The 17,760-nt window shown below is 28.8% G+C and overlaps 5 protein-coding genes across 11 annotated transcripts in view; 2 read left to right on the top strand and 3 right to left on the bottom strand.

The window, feature by feature from the left end:
- Nucleotides 1–3,926, bottom strand: part of LOC122630793 (bromodomain-containing protein DDB_G0280777-like) — a 10,698-nt gene extending 6,772 nt beyond the window's left edge. For all 3 annotated transcript variants that reach the window (XM_043815702.1, XM_043815701.1, XM_043815703.1), the window contains exons 1-7: nucleotides 3,275–3,926; nucleotides 2,142–2,230; nucleotides 1,770–1,934; nucleotides 1,489–1,605; nucleotides 999–1,337; nucleotides 359–921; nucleotides 79–224 (exon numbers count right to left, since the gene is read on the bottom strand). In XM_043815702.1, coding sequence (XP_043671637.1) covers nucleotides 79–224; nucleotides 359–921; nucleotides 999–1,337; nucleotides 1,489–1,605; nucleotides 1,770–1,934; nucleotides 2,142–2,230; nucleotides 3,275–3,302 — 1,447 coding nt within the window. In that variant the 5' untranslated portion in view covers nucleotides 3,303–3,926. The remainder of the gene's footprint in view (nucleotides 1–78; nucleotides 225–358; nucleotides 922–998; nucleotides 1,338–1,488; nucleotides 1,606–1,769; nucleotides 1,935–2,141; nucleotides 2,231–3,274) is intronic.
- Nucleotides 3,927–4,652: 726 nt separating this feature from the next.
- LOC122630794 (ran GTPase-activating protein 1) lies at nucleotides 4,653–7,331 on the top strand. 3 transcript variants are annotated; one of them, XM_043815705.1, is made up of 6 exons: nucleotides 4,653–4,844; nucleotides 4,986–5,164; nucleotides 5,339–5,758; nucleotides 5,833–6,647; nucleotides 6,724–6,951; nucleotides 7,019–7,331. In XM_043815705.1, the coding sequence occupies exons 2-6, from the start codon at nucleotides 5,056–5,058 to the stop codon at nucleotides 7,238–7,240; spliced, it is 1,794 nt and encodes a 597-aa protein (XP_043671640.1). In that variant the 5' UTR covers nucleotides 4,653–4,844; nucleotides 4,986–5,055; the 3' UTR covers nucleotides 7,241–7,331. The 3 variants fall into 3 exon arrangements, with proteins under 3 accessions (XP_043671640.1, XP_043671639.1, XP_043671641.1); XM_043815704.1 differs by having other exon boundaries at nucleotides 4,983–5,164; XM_043815706.1 differs by lacking the exon at nucleotides 4,653–4,844 and adding an exon at nucleotides 4,878–4,892 and having other exon boundaries at nucleotides 4,983–5,164.
- A 3,081-nt stretch (nucleotides 7,332–10,412) lies between these two features.
- Nucleotides 10,413–13,922, bottom strand: LOC122630377 (phosphatidylserine lipase ABHD16A). The gene is made up of 12 exons (XM_043814824.1): nucleotides 13,790–13,922; nucleotides 13,427–13,664; nucleotides 13,306–13,359; nucleotides 12,601–12,911; nucleotides 12,363–12,505; nucleotides 12,139–12,253; nucleotides 11,922–12,057; nucleotides 11,482–11,646; nucleotides 11,294–11,418; nucleotides 10,995–11,191; nucleotides 10,760–10,911; nucleotides 10,413–10,572 (listed from the first exon to the last, which is right to left on the bottom strand). Exons 2-12 carry the CDS (start codon nucleotides 13,514–13,516, stop codon nucleotides 10,471–10,473), a joined length of 1,590 nt encoding a protein of 529 aa, XP_043670759.1. The 5' UTR covers nucleotides 13,517–13,664; nucleotides 13,790–13,922; the 3' UTR covers nucleotides 10,413–10,470.
- Nucleotides 13,923–13,928: 6 nt separating this feature from the next.
- On the top strand, nucleotides 13,929–16,603 carry LOC122630378 (CXXC-type zinc finger protein 1). The gene is made up of 5 exons (XM_043814826.1): nucleotides 13,929–14,135; nucleotides 14,217–14,338; nucleotides 14,418–14,508; nucleotides 14,576–15,373; nucleotides 15,461–16,603. The coding sequence occupies exons 1-5, from the start codon at nucleotides 14,106–14,108 to the stop codon at nucleotides 15,977–15,979; spliced, it is 1,560 nt and encodes a 519-aa protein (XP_043670761.1). The 5' UTR covers nucleotides 13,929–14,105; the 3' UTR covers nucleotides 15,980–16,603.
- Nucleotides 16,332–17,760, bottom strand: part of LOC122630384 (metabotropic glutamate receptor-like protein R) — a 2,522-nt gene continuing 1,093 nt past the window's right edge. Inside the window, exons 1-5 of one of the 3 annotated variants that reach the window (XM_043814840.1) lie at nucleotides 17,394–17,760; nucleotides 17,244–17,301; nucleotides 16,860–17,147; nucleotides 16,652–16,763; nucleotides 16,332–16,468 (exon numbers count right to left, since the gene is read on the bottom strand). The exon at nucleotides 17,394–17,760 is cut by the window's right edge and continues 1,092 nt beyond it. In XM_043814840.1, coding sequence (XP_043670775.1) covers nucleotides 16,669–16,763; nucleotides 16,860–17,147; nucleotides 17,244–17,301; nucleotides 17,394–17,760 — 808 coding nt within the window. In that variant the 3' untranslated portion in view covers nucleotides 16,332–16,468; nucleotides 16,652–16,668. Of the gene's footprint in view, nucleotides 16,469–16,621; nucleotides 17,148–17,243; nucleotides 17,302–17,393 lie in introns of those variants that run through there. The other 2 variants (XM_043814838.1, XM_043814839.1) reach the window with 2 other exon arrangements.

The raw sequence follows: 17,760 nt of genomic DNA, 5'->3' as shown, positions 1-17,760 counted from the left end.
AAAAAAAAAAAAAAAGATACCGATTAATAATATATGCTTTCATTATATTATTTTAATTCATTAAATATAAATACTAACCATTGTCGGAACCGTTATATTGTCTGCAGTTGTCTACAATAAGACGAAAATCACGTTTGAACTGACTTATACTTTTATAAGATCCACCTTCCAATTTTTCTTCCATTGTACTAAGATCCATTGGTCTTCGTACCACACTGTAATACCTGTATCGATACAATATGCTATAATATTGTGTTGTATTATACTATTTTTTTTCTTCTTTCTTTCTTTTTTTTTTTTGTTGTAAATATTTGCCCATTCAAAATGATAAATATATAATTTATATATCCTTGCTTACCTAGGAGCATACTCTTCATCCACAGGATCAATGAAAGGCCAGACATCAACATGGTCTTTTAAACTTTCAAGTACTTTATGCATACCTACACGACGTTCCTCTTCTTCGATTCCAAATGAATATCCATATTTATAACCATAATTAGAAGTAACATAATTATCACCATGACTACTAATCCCTTTCTTCTTTTCCAAATTTTCCACTTCATCTCTAGTATGGATAACAATTTGGCCAACTGCAGATGCTAATGAATTATTAGTCTGTCGACCTTTTTTTTGTATAGGTGGGACACTTAATGGTGAAGAATTTTTATCTTTAACATAAACATTCTTGGTACTCTGAGTACTTCTCTTTGCTCCTTTGCTATTTTTTGTCTTAATCTTTGATCTAACCATGACTGTTTCCATTTGTGTAGCAGGTTCGTGACTTCGAAGAACTCTTGAGTTACTACGTTGTAGAAGTTTACGCCTTTGCTGTTTCTCTTTTAAATCAAAAAGTTTTGGTATTTCAGGCATAAAATCTTCTGATAGGGTACGATAAAGTTTACGTTCAGTATCGTATTCCTAAAAAAACGTAATAAACAATTAATTATAAATTAATTTAAAAATGAATTTTTATTATACAAATATATTATACTTACTGAATCACGAAATTTTTCAACTAAACGACTCCAATCTTGCTGAGTAAAACAAACTACCTGCCACACACTTTCTCTTTCTTTATTAGTTTTATATATTAGATTATTTTCCTCCTTCTCCTCCTCTTCCTCTTCCTTTTTCGCCACTCTGTTCCTTCGTTTTTTACGTTTTTTTTCTCTTGATTTAGTGCTCTGTTTGAATGTGGTACTAACAGAAGTATCAATGTAATCCTCCCTGTACAATCGAGTGCCGTAGAAGTACCAGTAAGCAGAATTCTTACGATCATGACCCAATGGTTCAACTCGCAGACTATCTGAGTCCAGATTACTTAAAGATTGCTCCTGTTAATAAATAACATTTCAATCGTAAGACATTAAAATTTATTTAATTGAAAGATAGTTTTAACGATTGAAATAGAATCTCAAAGTTAATAGCAAAATCTATATTAATTATTCCTATAATAAATTAATATATAAACGAATGAATACATACTACGTCTTCCGCGTCTAGTCTGAAGTCACAAAGGGCACGTAATATTTCTACTTTTTGACGAAGTGGCAATAATTCAAAGTCTACATCGGTATTAAATGGATTTTCACATTTATATTCCTATAGGCATATAGAAGAAAATATATTGAAATATTACTTGAAAAATAAGATAGAAAGCAAGGTGTATAAATATATAAATAAACGATATCTCAATCAACAACATTGTTAAATGAACTGAGTTAATATTAATTAAAGTTTAAAGATAGCACAAAAATTATATTTACCTGACATTTTTTCCGAAAAAGTCTACGAAGAAACATTTGATAATTAAAAGTAGAGATGTCATTGCGAGTATCATTAGGTAAACAGCCTTCTAACAATTTTACTATTAATTCTTGCACTAAACGACCTTCTGTACCTCCATCCGTTAACAATGCTTCTTCTAAATCCTAAAATATATACAACAATAAATACATACAAGCATATACATAAAATGTTCATTTGTAAAATGATCATATTAAGCAATATTTAGTATAGAAAGAATTATTTTAAAAGACTGAAACATAAGAATATTTACTAATTTCTAAAAGCTTCAGCATTACTTATAACTGATGTATTTAATGTCTATCATTAGGAAGTAACATGTAATTAGATACCTCAATGTCAAAGTCCAGAAGATTGAAGGCAGCCCTAAATAATGAGCAGAAGTGTGCTATACTTGGCACCTCCCACCACGATTGTATGTCTAAAAAAAATAAGGTAAGAAATGAATGTTCCTCAGTTAAAAATGTTCTTAAATCGTTTCATCGAAAAGTAGAAAGTAGAAGTGCTTTCATTAATACATACCAAATATAACAAATTAATTATTTCAAAATATAATTCTTATAACTGATATCAATTAAAATTGATTTTGTTTCAGTAATATACAAATAAATTTTTATTAACAAATTGAACTGGAGAGTTATTAAATGTCTTCAATTTTGCTATAATATTTTATGAAGTATAACAAATAAAGTTTATAAAATTATAGAGTTGTACATATATATATATATATATATATACGCATACATACATATATATATACATATATAGATACAATCCAGCTATATTATTAATGAGAACGATTGAACACTCCTTCTTAAATATTTAATAGAATTTCATAAAGGAAAAAACAGTAGCAATAAAACAAATATTTCCTTTTTATCAACTAAGAAGTAATAAAATTACTTGTAAAGTAAAAGAAATTTATTATTTTTTAAAATAATAAATTGAAGAGTGAAAAACTAAATCATGAAGTGTTTAGAGTAAACTTTCAAACAAATTATCGCAATCATTGTCTATAAGAAAATAAGATACAAACTGTCTATATATCCCTTCTAAAGATAATTAGTCAAATGACATCAGAAATCATCTTATTCTTTATATGATATATGATATATGATATAAATCAAGGCACTAAATGAAGATATCTATTCTTTAAGATTGAATCCAAAAATACAGAATATAGATAACATTAAGAACGATATTAAAAGTTATTAAAATGATGATTAAATTTTCAAAAAATATATATATACTGTGCTATTAAAACATAATATAAATATAATACAACCGATTAATTGCTTACTGATAAATTGTATAATGTATAAATTAATATTATACCTTTAATCAAGGTATAAGAAGTTCATAAAAACGACAACTTGTCCGTTAACGAATATTATAGATATATATACGTATATGTATAAAAAGTAGTCTCACGATAATCAAGTCAGTTAAGTTTTCTAGAACTCACCTAGGATCCCTATAAAAGTGGGAAACATAACCCGTCGTGTGGCGGGCAAACCGGGTAAATCACGTCAGGGCGGTGAAGGTTGCAGAATAACAAGGAGAGGACGATGCTCCTCCTAGGCATAAAAGTCGCGAGCGACTTTTATCGATAGATTTGAGGAGCACGCCGAGGATCAAATAAAATAGAATTCGACAGGGCAAGGTCGATCCTTCCTAAAATACCTGGATGCAACCCGATGAAACACAACACCCGTAGTCCTCTATGCAAAAGAGCGGGTAATCGCATTTCCACATAGCTCGTTGCATTCCGCGGTCACGAGCTCGAACGACTAAGCGCATTTGTACATTGTCCCGTATATTTCCCTAACTATAGCAATGACGATTTCTATTCAACACTTATCCTGAGTACGGCTATGTAGCCGATTGTTAACGATGTACACGACACTCTGCAACCATTCTCTATTTGGGGAAAAAGTTTAAACTCAAAACAACCACCAGTTTCGCATTGTTCAAGACGCAAAACGACATATACGCACATAAGTTCCGTCAACTTCAAATCAAACGGACGTAGCTCCAAGCGTCTCCCACGTTATTTCGCCTTCACACTGCAGATATCTCTTTCTTCGAAATATCTGTTTTATAAACAATTCCTTTTATTTGTCGATTGCTACTTTCGTCTTCTTCGTCGTCGTCGTCGTTGTCGTCGTTGTCGTTGTCGTCCTTGTCGTCGTCGTCGTCGTCGTCGTCTTCGTCGTCGTCGTCGTCGTCGTCTTCGTCGTCGTCGTCGTCGTCGCTGTAGAATACGTTACAAGCGAAACACGATATACAGGTACGGAAGTATAGAATAGCGCGGACCAGTGCGGACCAGCGGACTATGCAACTTACGATTCTGAAACTGAACAACTATTGCGGGCGTATACCAATGAACATGCATTATATAGATTTGCGCTATCCATATTTTCTTCTTGGCCTCTTTCATAATATCATATGTATATAACATTAAAGATCTTCAGCACATATCGACTTAAACCGTAAGAAAATTCACTAATCAGAGTCAAGTATTCTCCCCTACTTTCTTGTCAGAATCGTTTCTGATTAGTGAATTTCTTTATGACTAACGTATTACGTTTTATGTCGATTCGTCTGCAAAGGCCTTAAACGCTACAAGAAGATAATGTAAATTATATAGTTACATTACATTGAAATTGCCAATCTATCATTTTTTCCTATCTAATTTATTCATTTGTATCGTAAACTGTTATAAATTATATCAAATACTTATAAATAAAAATGTAAAATATAAATGCTCTCTACTCTGAATCAATCCTTGATCCTTAATTGACATCGCAATAATCCTCTCATTAGTTGGTGATACTGTTTGTATACATTTCGTTCGAAATTCTATAAATATGAACAACGTGTTACAAAAGTGATACCAAATGTTTTTAGATTTTTTTTATTACATAGATATACATAAAAAAAATTTTTGAAAATTGTTTATTTCTTAGTAATAGATACGTTGTCATTAGTGGTAACCTTTGATTCTTTCAAAAATGTTTGTTCAATTATTGATGGTACGTTCCCGCGCGCATATATTTTATTGGCGCGTATAAACTATACGTGTATGAATCGATAACAAATAATAAGCATATAAAAACGTTACGATTTATTAATAGTATTTTTATCAATAACATATATTCTTTATTTTATAGCAGTGGTGTAACTGAAAAAGTATATCGTGAACGAAAAACGAAGTTTGGATTGTTTTCAACATTGAGAAAAAACATGTCTTCGTTCAACTTAAGCGAATTAAAAGATGTTTTAAAGGATAATACTGAAAAAACTGGTGTTTCTTTTGCAGGAAAATTTCTCAAACTTGATTCTGAAAAAGATGGTATTATATATTTTTATTTCGTAGAAAATAATTTAGAGGTTAAGATATTGCGAGTATTTATAATATCTTAACCTAATATTAAAGAAATATTATTAAGGAAATATCGAGTTAAGATATTGTAAATAGACCTTTTTATAAAAATCATTGATATTTTATTTTATTTTTCTTCATTAGCAATAGAAGTGGTTAAAGCGATAGAAGAATGTCCACATTTAGAATTCTTCAATTTAGAAGGGAACACATTAGGGCCTCTTGCGGCAAAAGCTATAGCTGAAGCTTTAAAGAAAAATGGAGCTGCTTTGAAAAGAGCTCTTTGGAAGGATATGTTTACTAGTCGTTCTAAAGAAGAAATTCCTAAAGCGTTGGAATACCTTGGCGCTTCTTTGTCTACGGCTGGTGCACAACTTACCGAGTTAGAGTTGAGTGATAATGCTTTTGGTCCAATTGGTATTAAAGGATTAGCAGATTTTTTAACTTCAAGTACATGTTATTCCCTTCGTGAATTACATTTAAATAACAATGGACTTGGTATATTTGGAGGTAAAATGTTAGCTAAAGCTTTATTGGACTGTTGTCAGAATAGTTCACGTGATGGTAAGTGCTAACTTTTTCATGTAAGTACTAACTCGCATTTTTGATTATTTACAAAATTTTAAATATTATTACAGGAACACAATTAGCATTGAAAGTATTTGATGTTGGAAGAAATCGATTGGAAAATGAAGGTGCCGAAGCTTTGGCATCTGTTTTTAAAAAATTAACTACTTTAGAGGAGGTTGCAATGCCTCAAAATAGTATAACTCATCCAGGGATTATAGCACTTGCTAAAGGTTTATCTGCTAATCCAAAATTACGTGTCCTAAATCTTAATGATAATACAGTAGGACCTCAAGGAGCTCAAGCTCTTGCCAATATTTTACCAAACTTTCATGCTCTTGAACATCTTAATCTTGGAGATTGTTTGTTAAAAACAGAAGGTAGTTTAATATTAGCAGCAGCTTTGGGAATTAAAGGGAATCATCCTTCCCTTATGGAGTTAAACTTAAGTTTTAATGAAATCCATACAAGGGCAGCTGCTCCAATTGCTCAAGCAATGGCTGATAAAAAACAACTGACTAGTTTACATTTAGATGGCAATTCATTTGGAACAGATGGTCGCGCTATTTTGCGTAAATGTCTTACAAATTTCGAACGTATTGATTCGTTAGGTACATTAAGTGAAGATGAAAGTGATGAAGATGAAGAAGAAGGTGAGGATGAGGAAGAGGATGAGGATGAAAACGAAGATGAGGATGAAGATGAGGAGGAAGATGAAGATGAGGATGAGGACGTGAATGAAGATTATACAAATGACAATGGTGCTATAATAATAAAAAAAATTGAAAAGAAAGTAACTGTAACCGATTTCTTAAAATCTCCAACAGAAGAAAAATTATTATTATTGCAATATGAGAATGCACAGCCTTTTGTTGAGTATGTAAAGGTTCGTTATTCTTTTATTCTTTATAATATAATATAATTTCCGAAGTTTCAATTTTTATAATTGTTATATATTTTAGGATTTAGTAAAAGATAATGATACACAATCAGAATTCAAGTTCACTGAGGAATTTATAAAAATGATTATGAATGTTTCTGCTCTGTGTGGAAGTGGATTTTTTGATGTAAGAATAAAAGCAGAAACTCTTACAGATATTCTATATGCAGAGCTTTTTGCATTTGCTGTGAAATATAATCAAATTACAATTTTGAACAATTCTTTACTTGTAAACTTAGGTTTAATAAAGGTAAGTACTTTAATTGTATATTTCAAGTTCAATAAATTTAATTGTATGTCTATAAATATCGTTTTAGAGTGAAGATAAAACTACTGGAAAAATTGATTGGAATTTAGAAGGTTGTTTTAAAGCATTGGAGAAAATCAGCCAAAAAGAGTACTTTTTGCAACAAACAAGGGATACATTAAAGCTGTTTTTAGAAAAACCAGTAATAATTAGCCACGCAAAAGTAATAGATCCTTTCCAAGATGCAAAGGTTGCTCTCGGATTTGTATTAAATTGTATTCAAACAACATAATTATTGTGGAATATACGTTTAATGAAAATTTCGTCATATATTTGCCCATATTTACAATGAGCTAGTTAATAAAGTAGTTTATACCCAGAAACTCTTTATCTTAAATGTAATTTTCTGTAATTTTATATAATTTTTTTTACAAATGAATTAACTTTAATTTTGAAAAAATGTGTATACATGTGTCTTAATTTGTACAAATTATTTTGTAGGCAACTTTTATCAATTTTATATAAATTTGTATGTTGTAAAAAAATGTTCACATTTTCACTATTACTATTTCTTCTAATAAATATTTTCGATAACAATAACATATAGAAAGCAATAATTTGTACATGATATTCAATAATTATTACATTAACTGAAAAATATGAGTCATGTAAGTTTTGTTTATGTGAACTAGCAAATTGCCTGCTCGTTTATGTGGATAAATTAATGCTCGGATATTTTTGAAAAATTCGGATCTATATAAAACGCAAAAAACACAAAGATCGTTCCATCGAAACAAAACCAGAGTATCCAAATCGAATTCGATTTTTCCTTATTGAAAGGAGCTCCGCCGAAAATCCCATCCAAAACATAAATAATAATTAATAAGAGTAAATAGGAATAAATAGGAAATATGTAAGTATGATGATAAGCATAAGTGCAACAGAAAAGATTTCTATACTATTTTTTAAGAAATTATTTTTGAATTTAACTATATTTAATTAATTTACTTGTTGACATATTATTGATAATAGAAAGTGTTTATTAAAGTGGCAATATAAAGTACTTTAATGTTTAATCGACATTAGATTGGAGGGATTTTGAAAATATATTGAAATATGCAGCTATTCGCCCGTTAATACTTGCATTGATTGTGTGATTATACAATTAGATAAATATACATCGCAAGTACTACCGACCCAGGTCCCACCGCTTAAAGGTTGCTGCATCTGGAGACCCGCGGGCTAATGGGGATTCTACTCTAAAATTCGCGAGCCGAGATGCCTTTCCGCTTCGAGAGCTTCGAGCTTCTCAGCAAACTGGAGATGTGTAAAACCCCGCTTACAGATCGCTCCACCGTCCACACTACAATTTAATACAAATCCGAGAACAATCGTCCATACCGTCAGCTTCAGACATCTCGAAACACGACCGGTCGTGTCTATATTTCGATTTCAAAAATCAAAACGTAGTCCTCGGTAGGACTTAATCTCGCGTTCGCGAATACCCACGCGCGTGTCGGCCGAGTGTTTTCCCTATCATTCGCGTACGGAAGCAAGGAGACATACCCTCCCTGCATATAATAGAAATTATATGCAGAGAGGTTCCATTAACTTCCGTGTAAAAATCCCACAATGATCCGTCCCTCGATCACCTAATCTGAAACAGAAAAAGAATAAAAGCAGAACACAATAATTATATACAAAAGACATTTAAGTTGAAAAATTCTCTGTAAAAATCAAATTTTACGATTATAGATCCCTCGATGATCTAACCTGAAACAGAAGAAGAGTAACAGTAGAGGAAATAATTATATGCAAAATTATATGTAAAAAGACATTTATATGCAATAAGTTCCCTGTAAAAATATAATTTCACGATTATAGATCTTTCGATGATCAGTTTCTCGATGATCTAATCTGAAACAGAAAAAAATAAAAGAAGAAAGAGAGAAAAGAAAAAACGAGAAGAAAAGAAAAATAGAAAAAGAGATCTAAATAATGCCGAAACGGCAGCCCGCCTAAGGCCCACACCCGAGGGCCCCTTCCAAGGGTCCCACCCGAGAGAAGATAGAATAATTAATCAAAAATTTAATCAACAATTTCAAATAATCGTTTAAACTATAATATGTATAATGTATGTTCGTTTCAGTTCTACGTACATTTTTATTCAGTGCACTTTCATTGGTCCTCACAATTGCCAAATTTTATATGTTTCGGAATTATTACTTTAATATAAAACTTCATTTTATAAAAATAAAATTTCGAATTTAATTGAACTTTAAAAAAGAAAAATGCGAAAAATTTATTACTCGAGTTTAATAATAAAAATGTATAAAATATGTAAAAATTCTATTCGCGTATGCGTGGCAATATGAAATGGGAGATGGAATGTTACGTCGTCTCAGATTCTCAAATCTACATTACTACTATATACTATATACTATATACTATATACTACTGTATACTATATACTATATACTACTATATAAAGAGAGCTAAGATCTTTTTAATGCATTATGGAATGTATTATTGTTGAAATATTGATCTGTTGTACTCCTTGTTAATTAAAATCTGTTTAAATAATTGTAAAATTATCGATAATATTAATCTATAAATTCGCTTTTAGAAATATAGAGCTTCGATGTGTACTCGACGGAATATAAAAGAAAACTAACTCGGTAGTTGTCAAAGTTATTTAAATACTTATATGCGTTGATATTACACGTAGATATGACTCGATATCAAAATTTCAAAGTATTGAAATTTTAAATTATAATTATTTTAGTTTCTCGCGCTTTACGATCTTTGTAATGATTAAGCATTACAAATATTATTGCTTTAATATTAAATTACTTTACTTCCTGCTCATGAAAGGTTGTTTAAATAATTATGAAACTTATAGTTAAGATCAATTAGTATGGATGACGAAGTCTTTATTTGCATATTTTTACCGGAGATTCATCAGTCGAAAGCGCATTAAAATACCTCAATAAATTACTGTGGTCTTCTCATATATGCTTGGTAAAACGCGTTTCTTTGCGTTTGGAATGTGTTAGAAAATCTGAGTATCAATTTACGCACAGTTTACAAACAATCAAATAATCATCTATTTCATGGAAATAAAACATATATTATTCAGATTTTTATATGAGTTTCAATAGTGGAAATATGAGTTTCTCTTTCATTGTCACTGTACGAAACTTATTTTCAACGAAAAATGTCGAGAAATGTCAGAAATATCATTTGATCATGTTCTTGCTTAAACCTTTATCTTTAAATTGTTACCTTCTTCATCAAAATTAATTAAAAATTACACTTTCACTCATCGTTGGCATAAACCATTATAAAGCCAAGGATGATTAACAGTTTTAAGAAACAGAATTAATATTCTTCAGTAATAAATAATACTTATTTTTAGAACTTAAAATTAAATAAGTTATATCTTGTAAAAGTTTTGAATAATATCAGATAAGAATTATACTTTTAATTTCTTATGGCATAAGTATAAAGTTACAGAGTTTATTACATAGAAATTGCTGACGCCGGATCCCATCCAGGTTGGAAAAGCTCTACAGATAAGGGAGTGCAATGTGATGATGGTTGATCCTTCATATACACATTTGCCTATAAAATGTAAAAATTAGAATATATATATATATAAAATATTTTGTTGTGGTCTATTTTTGATGTTTTCAATTTATAATAATAATAATAATAATGATAATGATAAGGATGATGATGATGATACATATATGTATTATATATATAATATATAATATATATATTTAGTGTGTTTGTGTGTGTGTATTACCAAAAAGATCGTGAGTTGTTGTTTGGTTTTTATATCACAATCCTGACCAAGATTACAAGGGTAAGATATTTTCTCATTATTTTCTGGATTCTCAATTGTTATTAATTCGAAACAATGTTTTTCGTCAATTTCAAGTGCCTCTATTATCAATCCTGGAAAAAAAATATTTATTTTATACAACTATATATTTTGAGAAATTAATTATGTCTTTTGCTATTATTTATATTTGACTTACTTCTTGTATCAACATTCGCAGAAAGAAATTTATTTAAAACACCTAATGAATCAGAATCTTCTGAGAATAGATATGGATAACGTCTTAATAATAGCTTTGTAAGCAACATGTTACCACGATTTCCAGATAAAATATTAGCAGGACTACAGACGATTTCATCATTTGTTCTTCTTATTAACAATACTGTCCCATCATACCTTGATTTATATATTAATTATTTACAATAATAATATTCATAATAATAATGAGTAATATAAATGAATATGAAATTATGACATAATAAATACTTAGCACCATACCTATTTAATTGTTCTGCTATATTTAAATTAAAATGTAATCTGATAACATGTTGCACTATTCCTTTCAATAAAGGCATTGTCATAATGGCTAATGGAAGTATGTCATCAAATGTAGCATCTAGTATCTATAATAAAAGTGATTGTTGTAATAAGTTTAATATTACTTAAATTATAATAATTATTATTACCAAGCTATGAATAGATGGATAATTCATAGCAGCCCAAGTGGCTGTATATCCACCGATACTCCATCCATAAAGTATTATTTTTCTCTCAGGAAACATTAATTGATGTTTTGCAAATTGCATTATACAATCAATAGCATTTTCCTCTTGTACTGGATGTGGTTCACCCTTTGTGGTCAGTTTGATGTCTTACTGTTAGTCATATATGAATAGGTTGGCCGAAGAAGAAGTCTTGCCATTACTACAACTATGTATAAAATATATTCTAATTTTAAGATATTTATCTTTACATGTACAAAGAGCTAAAATATTGTTAATGTAAAATACATTAAGTTTTACATTAGTAATAACAAAATAACATATGAGTAATAGCAATTCTTCTCAACGGAGTGTATTTACTACAATACTCATCCAGCTCACTCATTTGCAAGCAGAATACTTACAGTACTGCCACCAAAACCTGGATGATTCCATCCTAAAACTGAATAGCCTTTGTTTAATGGGGTTGATATAATACCAGTTTCATAAAACCCACAATTTCCTTCGCATGTGATGACAAGTATGTCACCATTAGTGGTTCTATAAAAAATAATATTTACATGGTATCACCATACCTTTACCTCTACTTTTGTATCTACAGAGAAAACAGATTTATATTACTTTTTCCTCTGATCAATAAACATTGTATCAATTACATTTCCATCACAAGTTACCAATTTAAATCTTTCTCCTCCCTGTTTTATCAAATCTATTCTACCTTTCAATAACATTGAATCTATAATACAAATATCTAATTATTCAAAATATAAGCGTTCAATATAATATAAAAGTTAATATATCAATTAATAATATTAATATTCAGTTAATATGAAGTTTTAACTTACGTAATGCCCAATTAATAACAGAAATACTACCAGGATAAATTAATTTGATAGCAAAAGTATATGCTATAATGCAAGACAAGGCTACTCTTATTCCATTATTAGATTTTATTTCTTCTAGTCTTAACTTTTTTCTGTTCTTTTCTCTAATAAAAAACATGATATTATACATGATATTAAAATCATTATTGTTATTATTGCTTATTAATAGATATACATTTTGCTTTTTAAAATACATTACCCTTGTAAGGTAGTAACTGCAAATTCTACAGGCCAAGAACGAAATTCAAAATCATATTTGCATAACTCTTGTTTTGTTGTTATATTATAATTTGTATGACAATCCCTTAATGTTTTTAAGAATTTTGAATAGTTTGCATTATTAGCTCTGGAGCAACCACGTGCTGCTAGTGAAGCAATTAAAATTATACCTGCACTGGCTGCAAATTTGCTTATATGATATGTTATATCCATCACAGAATAGCTATGCAAATACATAAATATAGCAGCAGACATAAAGGCATAAGAACTTATAGACCATACTGCACTAAACTGAAAAATCAAATTATAAATTTATATCAGTATTTAATGTTTAAAAATCATCTATAGCATATTTGAAACAAAAAATATTATATATACTTCTATTAAAAAGTACTTATACTTAACTTAAATTTTATAGCAACGAAATAAGAAAAAATAAAATAATAATTTATATAAAATATAAATTAATTGGAATGTTAGAAACATTTCTTTTTATATTTATTATAGTTAGTATTTAAGTATAACTGAAGAGATAATATTATAAAGAATGTAATGTAAATTAACAATAAAACAATAAGTATACACATAACAAATTAAATTTTTTGATATTTGAATAACTTAGTACGAATGAGCATACACAATCTGATAAGAATTATTATCATAAAATTCTTTATTAAAATCTCACCGAGATTATTACCCGATCACTCCATCGTTCTAATACTTTTGGTTCATATGATTTCTGCAAATTAAAATGATCATAACCTCCAAAAATATACAAGTAAACAAAATATATATACGATAGTTACATCAATAAGTCGTCCAGTTGTCGTGACTTCGTAAATTTTAAAAAGACGTGGCCCAAAAGTGTAGTAAAACAATATTTTCATTAACGACATATTTTATTTGCTTTTATAGTTATCACATAAACTTCAACAACTCACTCTTCGGAATTACAATTAAAGAAACCAAGAGAAACCGTCACATAGAACTGCTGCATAAGCACAGTACATGAGCATGCACAGTAAACCAAAAGTACTATGACGCCTATAAAGAATTTGATCAAATAATATTACTCCAATTTGTCATTATTTTTATGTATTTATATTATTTTTTAATACTTTTTTTAATAACGTGCAATATGATTATTTTATTTGATTAAATATCCTTACCTACATATATATCGACAAAAATATATATCGATACGATAAATCGAAAGAAAGGACAATAAATCGAAGGTAGTCCTTTTAGTTCCTACTTTTTCCGCATTCGTCAATGATATCATATACGATTCGAGCCAAAGCCCATGAACCATAGTGAATAAAAGAAAATATAAGTCTTGATAAGTCTTTTTTATATCGACGAGATTTTAATAAAAAATGGTTAAAGAGAATATATTTGTATAATTTTGTTAATCCTGTTAGAGCAAATATTGAGAATTTGCTGAAAATTGTCTTTACTTATTCGTACTGTATATAATAACTAATCATGGGAGAAAAGAGGCAAAATAGTTTATCTGTAAGTACATATGTAAGAAATTGTAATTATTATAATTAACATGTGTTAATTTATGTTATTCCAATCACGTTAATCTAACAGAAAGAAGAAATTGCAAAGCAGTTCATGTTGCCAGAAAGAAAAAGTAAAATAGCTACTTTATTAAAGCAAGATGGACAAGCATATTGTATATGCAGAAGTTCTGATAGCTCCCGTTTTATGATGTAAGTTGTTATAAAATTATAAAATGTCTATCAAATTTTGTATAACTTTTATAATTACAATTATTGTTATTTGTTTAAGTGGTTGTGATGCTTGTGAAGAATGGTATCATGGTGATTGTATAAATATAACTGAGAAAGATGCTAAACATATTAAACAGTTTTTCTGTATTGTAAGTCTTGATAAACTTTGAGTATATTATATATGATTCTTTTTATAACTAAAATATATTTCTATAGCGTTGTAAAGAGGAAGATCCAACATTGATTACACGATACAAACCACGTAAAACAGATCAAGAAGATCGAAAACATAAAAAATATAAGGAAAAAGAACGTGCTCATAGATATGAATATGATGCACCTTGGGATCCAACATTAGTTAAAAAATCATCTAAACGATGTGGAGAATGTACAGGTTGTCTTCGTACAGAAAATTGTGGAAAATGTGATGCTTGTAGACATTTAAAAAAATTTGGTCCTTCTGTACGATTAAAACTTAGATGTATACAAAGAACTTGCAGAGTACTGGGTGATCCATTGAAGCCATCAAAAAGTTTCACCAAAGCTTCAAAGTTTAATAAAAAGCGTAGAAGGGATTCAAGTAATGAAAGAATAGAATATTTAGAAGTACCACGACAATGTTATGGACCTGCTTGTACAAAACAATCACGTCCAGGTAGTAAATATTGTTCAGATGAATGTGGATTAAAGCTTGCTACAAACAGAATTTATCAAGTATTGCCACAACGTATACAAGAATGGTCATTAACACCATGTATCGCTGAACAGAATAACAGACGTGCTTTAGAATCAGTTAGGAAACAGCAACATGATGTTAGAAGAATACTTCAAGAATTGGATAAAAGACATGCAGAATTAGACAGAATAATAGAACGTGCTAAACATGCATCTATAGATCCACAAACAGAGGTTGATGATAATGATGATACTGAAATGAGCATGTATTGTATTACTTGTGGACATGAGATACATTCGAGGACAGCTATTAAACATATGGAAAAATGTTTTAATAAAGTAATTCTTATATAATATAAATATATTCTAAAATATCACTATTGTATATGTTATAATGTTTTACTAATATCGTTGTTTAATTTATAGTATGAATCACAAGCATCATTTGGCTCCATTTTTAAAACACGTATCGAAGGACAAGTCATGTTTTGTGATTTTTATAATCCTGTAAATAGAACTTATTGTAAAAGATTACGTGTACTTTGTCCCGAACATTGTAAAGATCCAAAAATCAGCGAAACTGAAGTTTGCGGATGTCCATTGGTTACTAATGTATTTGATGCAACTGGTGAATTCTGTCGCGCTCCAAAAAAGAGTTGTGTTAAACATTATGTTTGGGAAAAACTACGTCGTGCAGAAATAGATATGGAAAGAGTAAGACAATGGTTAAAAATTGATGAACTCGTCGAACAAGAAAGACAAATTAGATCAAATATGGCCACGAGAGCTGGAGTATTGGCTTTGATGTTACATTCTACTTATAATCACGAATTAATGGAACAAATGACTCAAGAACAAAGTAGAGAACAGCTGGAAGCAATGGAAGAAGAACTACAACGTAGATATAATTTACACCAAAAAAAATCAATAGAACAAGAAGCATAGTTTCATTGTAACATATAAATATGAATTTAAATCAGTTTTATTCGCGTAAATACTATTTTTCTCATCATATTGGATTCATAATAGTTACAGAATTAAACTTCTCTATAATTAAAAAAATGCTTATAACATAATTCACTTTTACGATCATATTTATTCATATGTATATAACATATTATTGATAAAAATATGAATAATAACTTAAAGGTTCTGTCTTCCATTAGTATAACAACTTTACCAAAAACAATATATAAAAGTCGTATGAAAATTGTAAAATGTTTATTAAAATTTACATATATACTTGAATATAGAATAAACTTTATACAAGTTATAAGTAATTAAATAATGGATATATAACCAATTCACTGTTTAATTTATTATAGGAACGATAATTTATATCTTCTGAATATTTCAATTATTTCGATAATTATATATTTTTTTTTAATAAAAACAATGATTAATTTTAACTTGCAACTAAATTGCAAATTTTTACTGAAATTAAAATCAATTAATATAAATATCTATTCAAAATAGGTTCATCTGCATGAACATGTTTTGAGACATTTTTTCTTTGTAAAAAATTATTTAAAAGAAAAGAAAAATATATATATAATTTATAAAGATTTACAAGCTAGTTCTTAGTAATACAGAATATGATAAAAAAGCATTTCCTACCAAAGATAGATCCATAACTAATCCCTATTCTCAGGACTGGCAGGTGTGAGTATTAATTGTGGTATCAACATCTGTTTTTTTTTATTAATTTCACGCGATTTAAATAACTTTGCTGACAAAACAAAAATACTTTTTTGAAGAGTTTGAAAAAATTTACAAAAAATACATTTACTTAGAAATGAGAACGAAATATTAATAAAATGATTACCTCGATTCTGTTGAACTTTCGGGATCTTTGTAGTTTTCTTTGTGTTAGATACGTTCGTAGAAGAAATATTCGTATGTTTAATTTGTTTTTTTTCTAATACTACGTTATTGCGAGGGATAATAGTTCTAGTCGATTTATTATTCGTATTCATAGATAATTTAGGTGTACGTTTAGACAATTTTATTTGAAACAACGTAATAGATTGACGTTGTCTTTTGTAAGATTTTTGCAAGTTTATAGTTATTTTACTGGTAAATTTCGATTTATTCTTCGTAGACTGATCAATATCTAAGAAATTTTATTGTTTTTATTCATTTTTCAGGTCTAATTATATATTGATTTTTAAGACTTTTTGAAACAACTTATCATAATAAATATACATACCAATAGAATTATTATCAGTCAAAGAGATTTCTTTCGTTTCCTTGCTTTTTGATAAGTTCTATCAAATGAAATAATAATTTATTATATAAACATCAAACATATGTACTTAATGAAAATATGAAAAAACGTGAACAATAATGTAGAACTTACTGATCTTTTATGAAACATTTCTTTCTTTTCTACAGTGTTTTCGTTATTCGAAATATTAAAAAAATCTGTAGTTTTTTCCTCGCTACTATTGAAATTTAAATTATTTGAAGAATTTATTATACTTTGAATTTTAGTTACGAATTTATTTTCGATATTAATTTCTCGATTTACTGGTAACTCAGTTTTCATGAAATCCATACAGTGCAAAGAATCATCACATTCTTTTTCCTCATTTTCGTCTATATCATGTAAAACCGAAGAGCGTAAAAAATCTTTATTAAATTTAGCGTAATTTGTAGAATTATCATTATCGTCTTCCAACGACGCAATATCGTTGTTTTTAATTCGTTCAGTAGATTTCCCTTCG

This window comes from Vespula pensylvanica, chromosome 7, assembly GCF_014466175.1.
Source record: "Vespula pensylvanica isolate Volc-1 chromosome 7, ASM1446617v1, whole genome shotgun sequence".
Taxonomy (NCBI): Eukaryota; Metazoa; Arthropoda; class Insecta; order Hymenoptera; family Vespidae; genus Vespula; species Vespula pensylvanica.
The sequence above is the reverse complement of the archived record's forward strand: the minus strand, read 5'-3'. Positions and strand labels throughout refer to the sequence as shown.

Excerpts from the sequence above, each read along its gene's own strand:
- LOC122630377 (XM_043814824.1), bottom strand. The coding sequence starts at position 13,516 with ATGTCGTTAATGAAAATATTGTTTTACTACACTTTTGGGCCACGTCTT. Across the intron at positions 13,360-13,426 it reads CAACTGGACGACTTATTGAT|AAATCATATGAACCAAAAGT; the intron begins GTAACTATCGTA and ends TTTAATTTGCAG. Across the intron at positions 12,912-13,305 it reads GTGATCGGGTAATAATCTCG|TTTAGTGCAGTATGGTCTAT; the intron begins GTGAGATTTTAA and ends TTGATTTTTCAG.
- LOC122630378 (XM_043814826.1), top strand. The coding sequence starts at position 14,106 with ATGGGAGAAAAGAGGCAAAATAGTTTATCT. Across the intron at positions 14,339-14,417 it reads GATAGCTCCCGTTTTATGAT|TGGTTGTGATGCTTGTGAAG; the intron begins GTAAGTTGTTAT and ends TATTTGTTTAAG. Across the intron at positions 14,509-14,575 it reads TTAAACAGTTTTTCTGTATT|CGTTGTAAAGAGGAAGATCC; the intron begins GTAAGTCTTGAT and ends ATATTTCTATAG.
- LOC122630794 (XM_043815705.1), top strand. The coding sequence starts at position 5,056 with ATGTCTTCGTTCAACTTAAGCGAATTAAAAGATGTTTTAAAGGATAAT. Across the intron at positions 5,165-5,338 it reads ACTTGATTCTGAAAAAGATG|CAATAGAAGTGGTTAAAGCG; the intron begins GTATTATATATT and ends TTTCTTCATTAG. Across the intron at positions 6,648-6,723 it reads CTTTTGTTGAGTATGTAAAG|GATTTAGTAAAAGATAATGA; the intron begins GTTCGTTATTCT and ends TATATATTTTAG.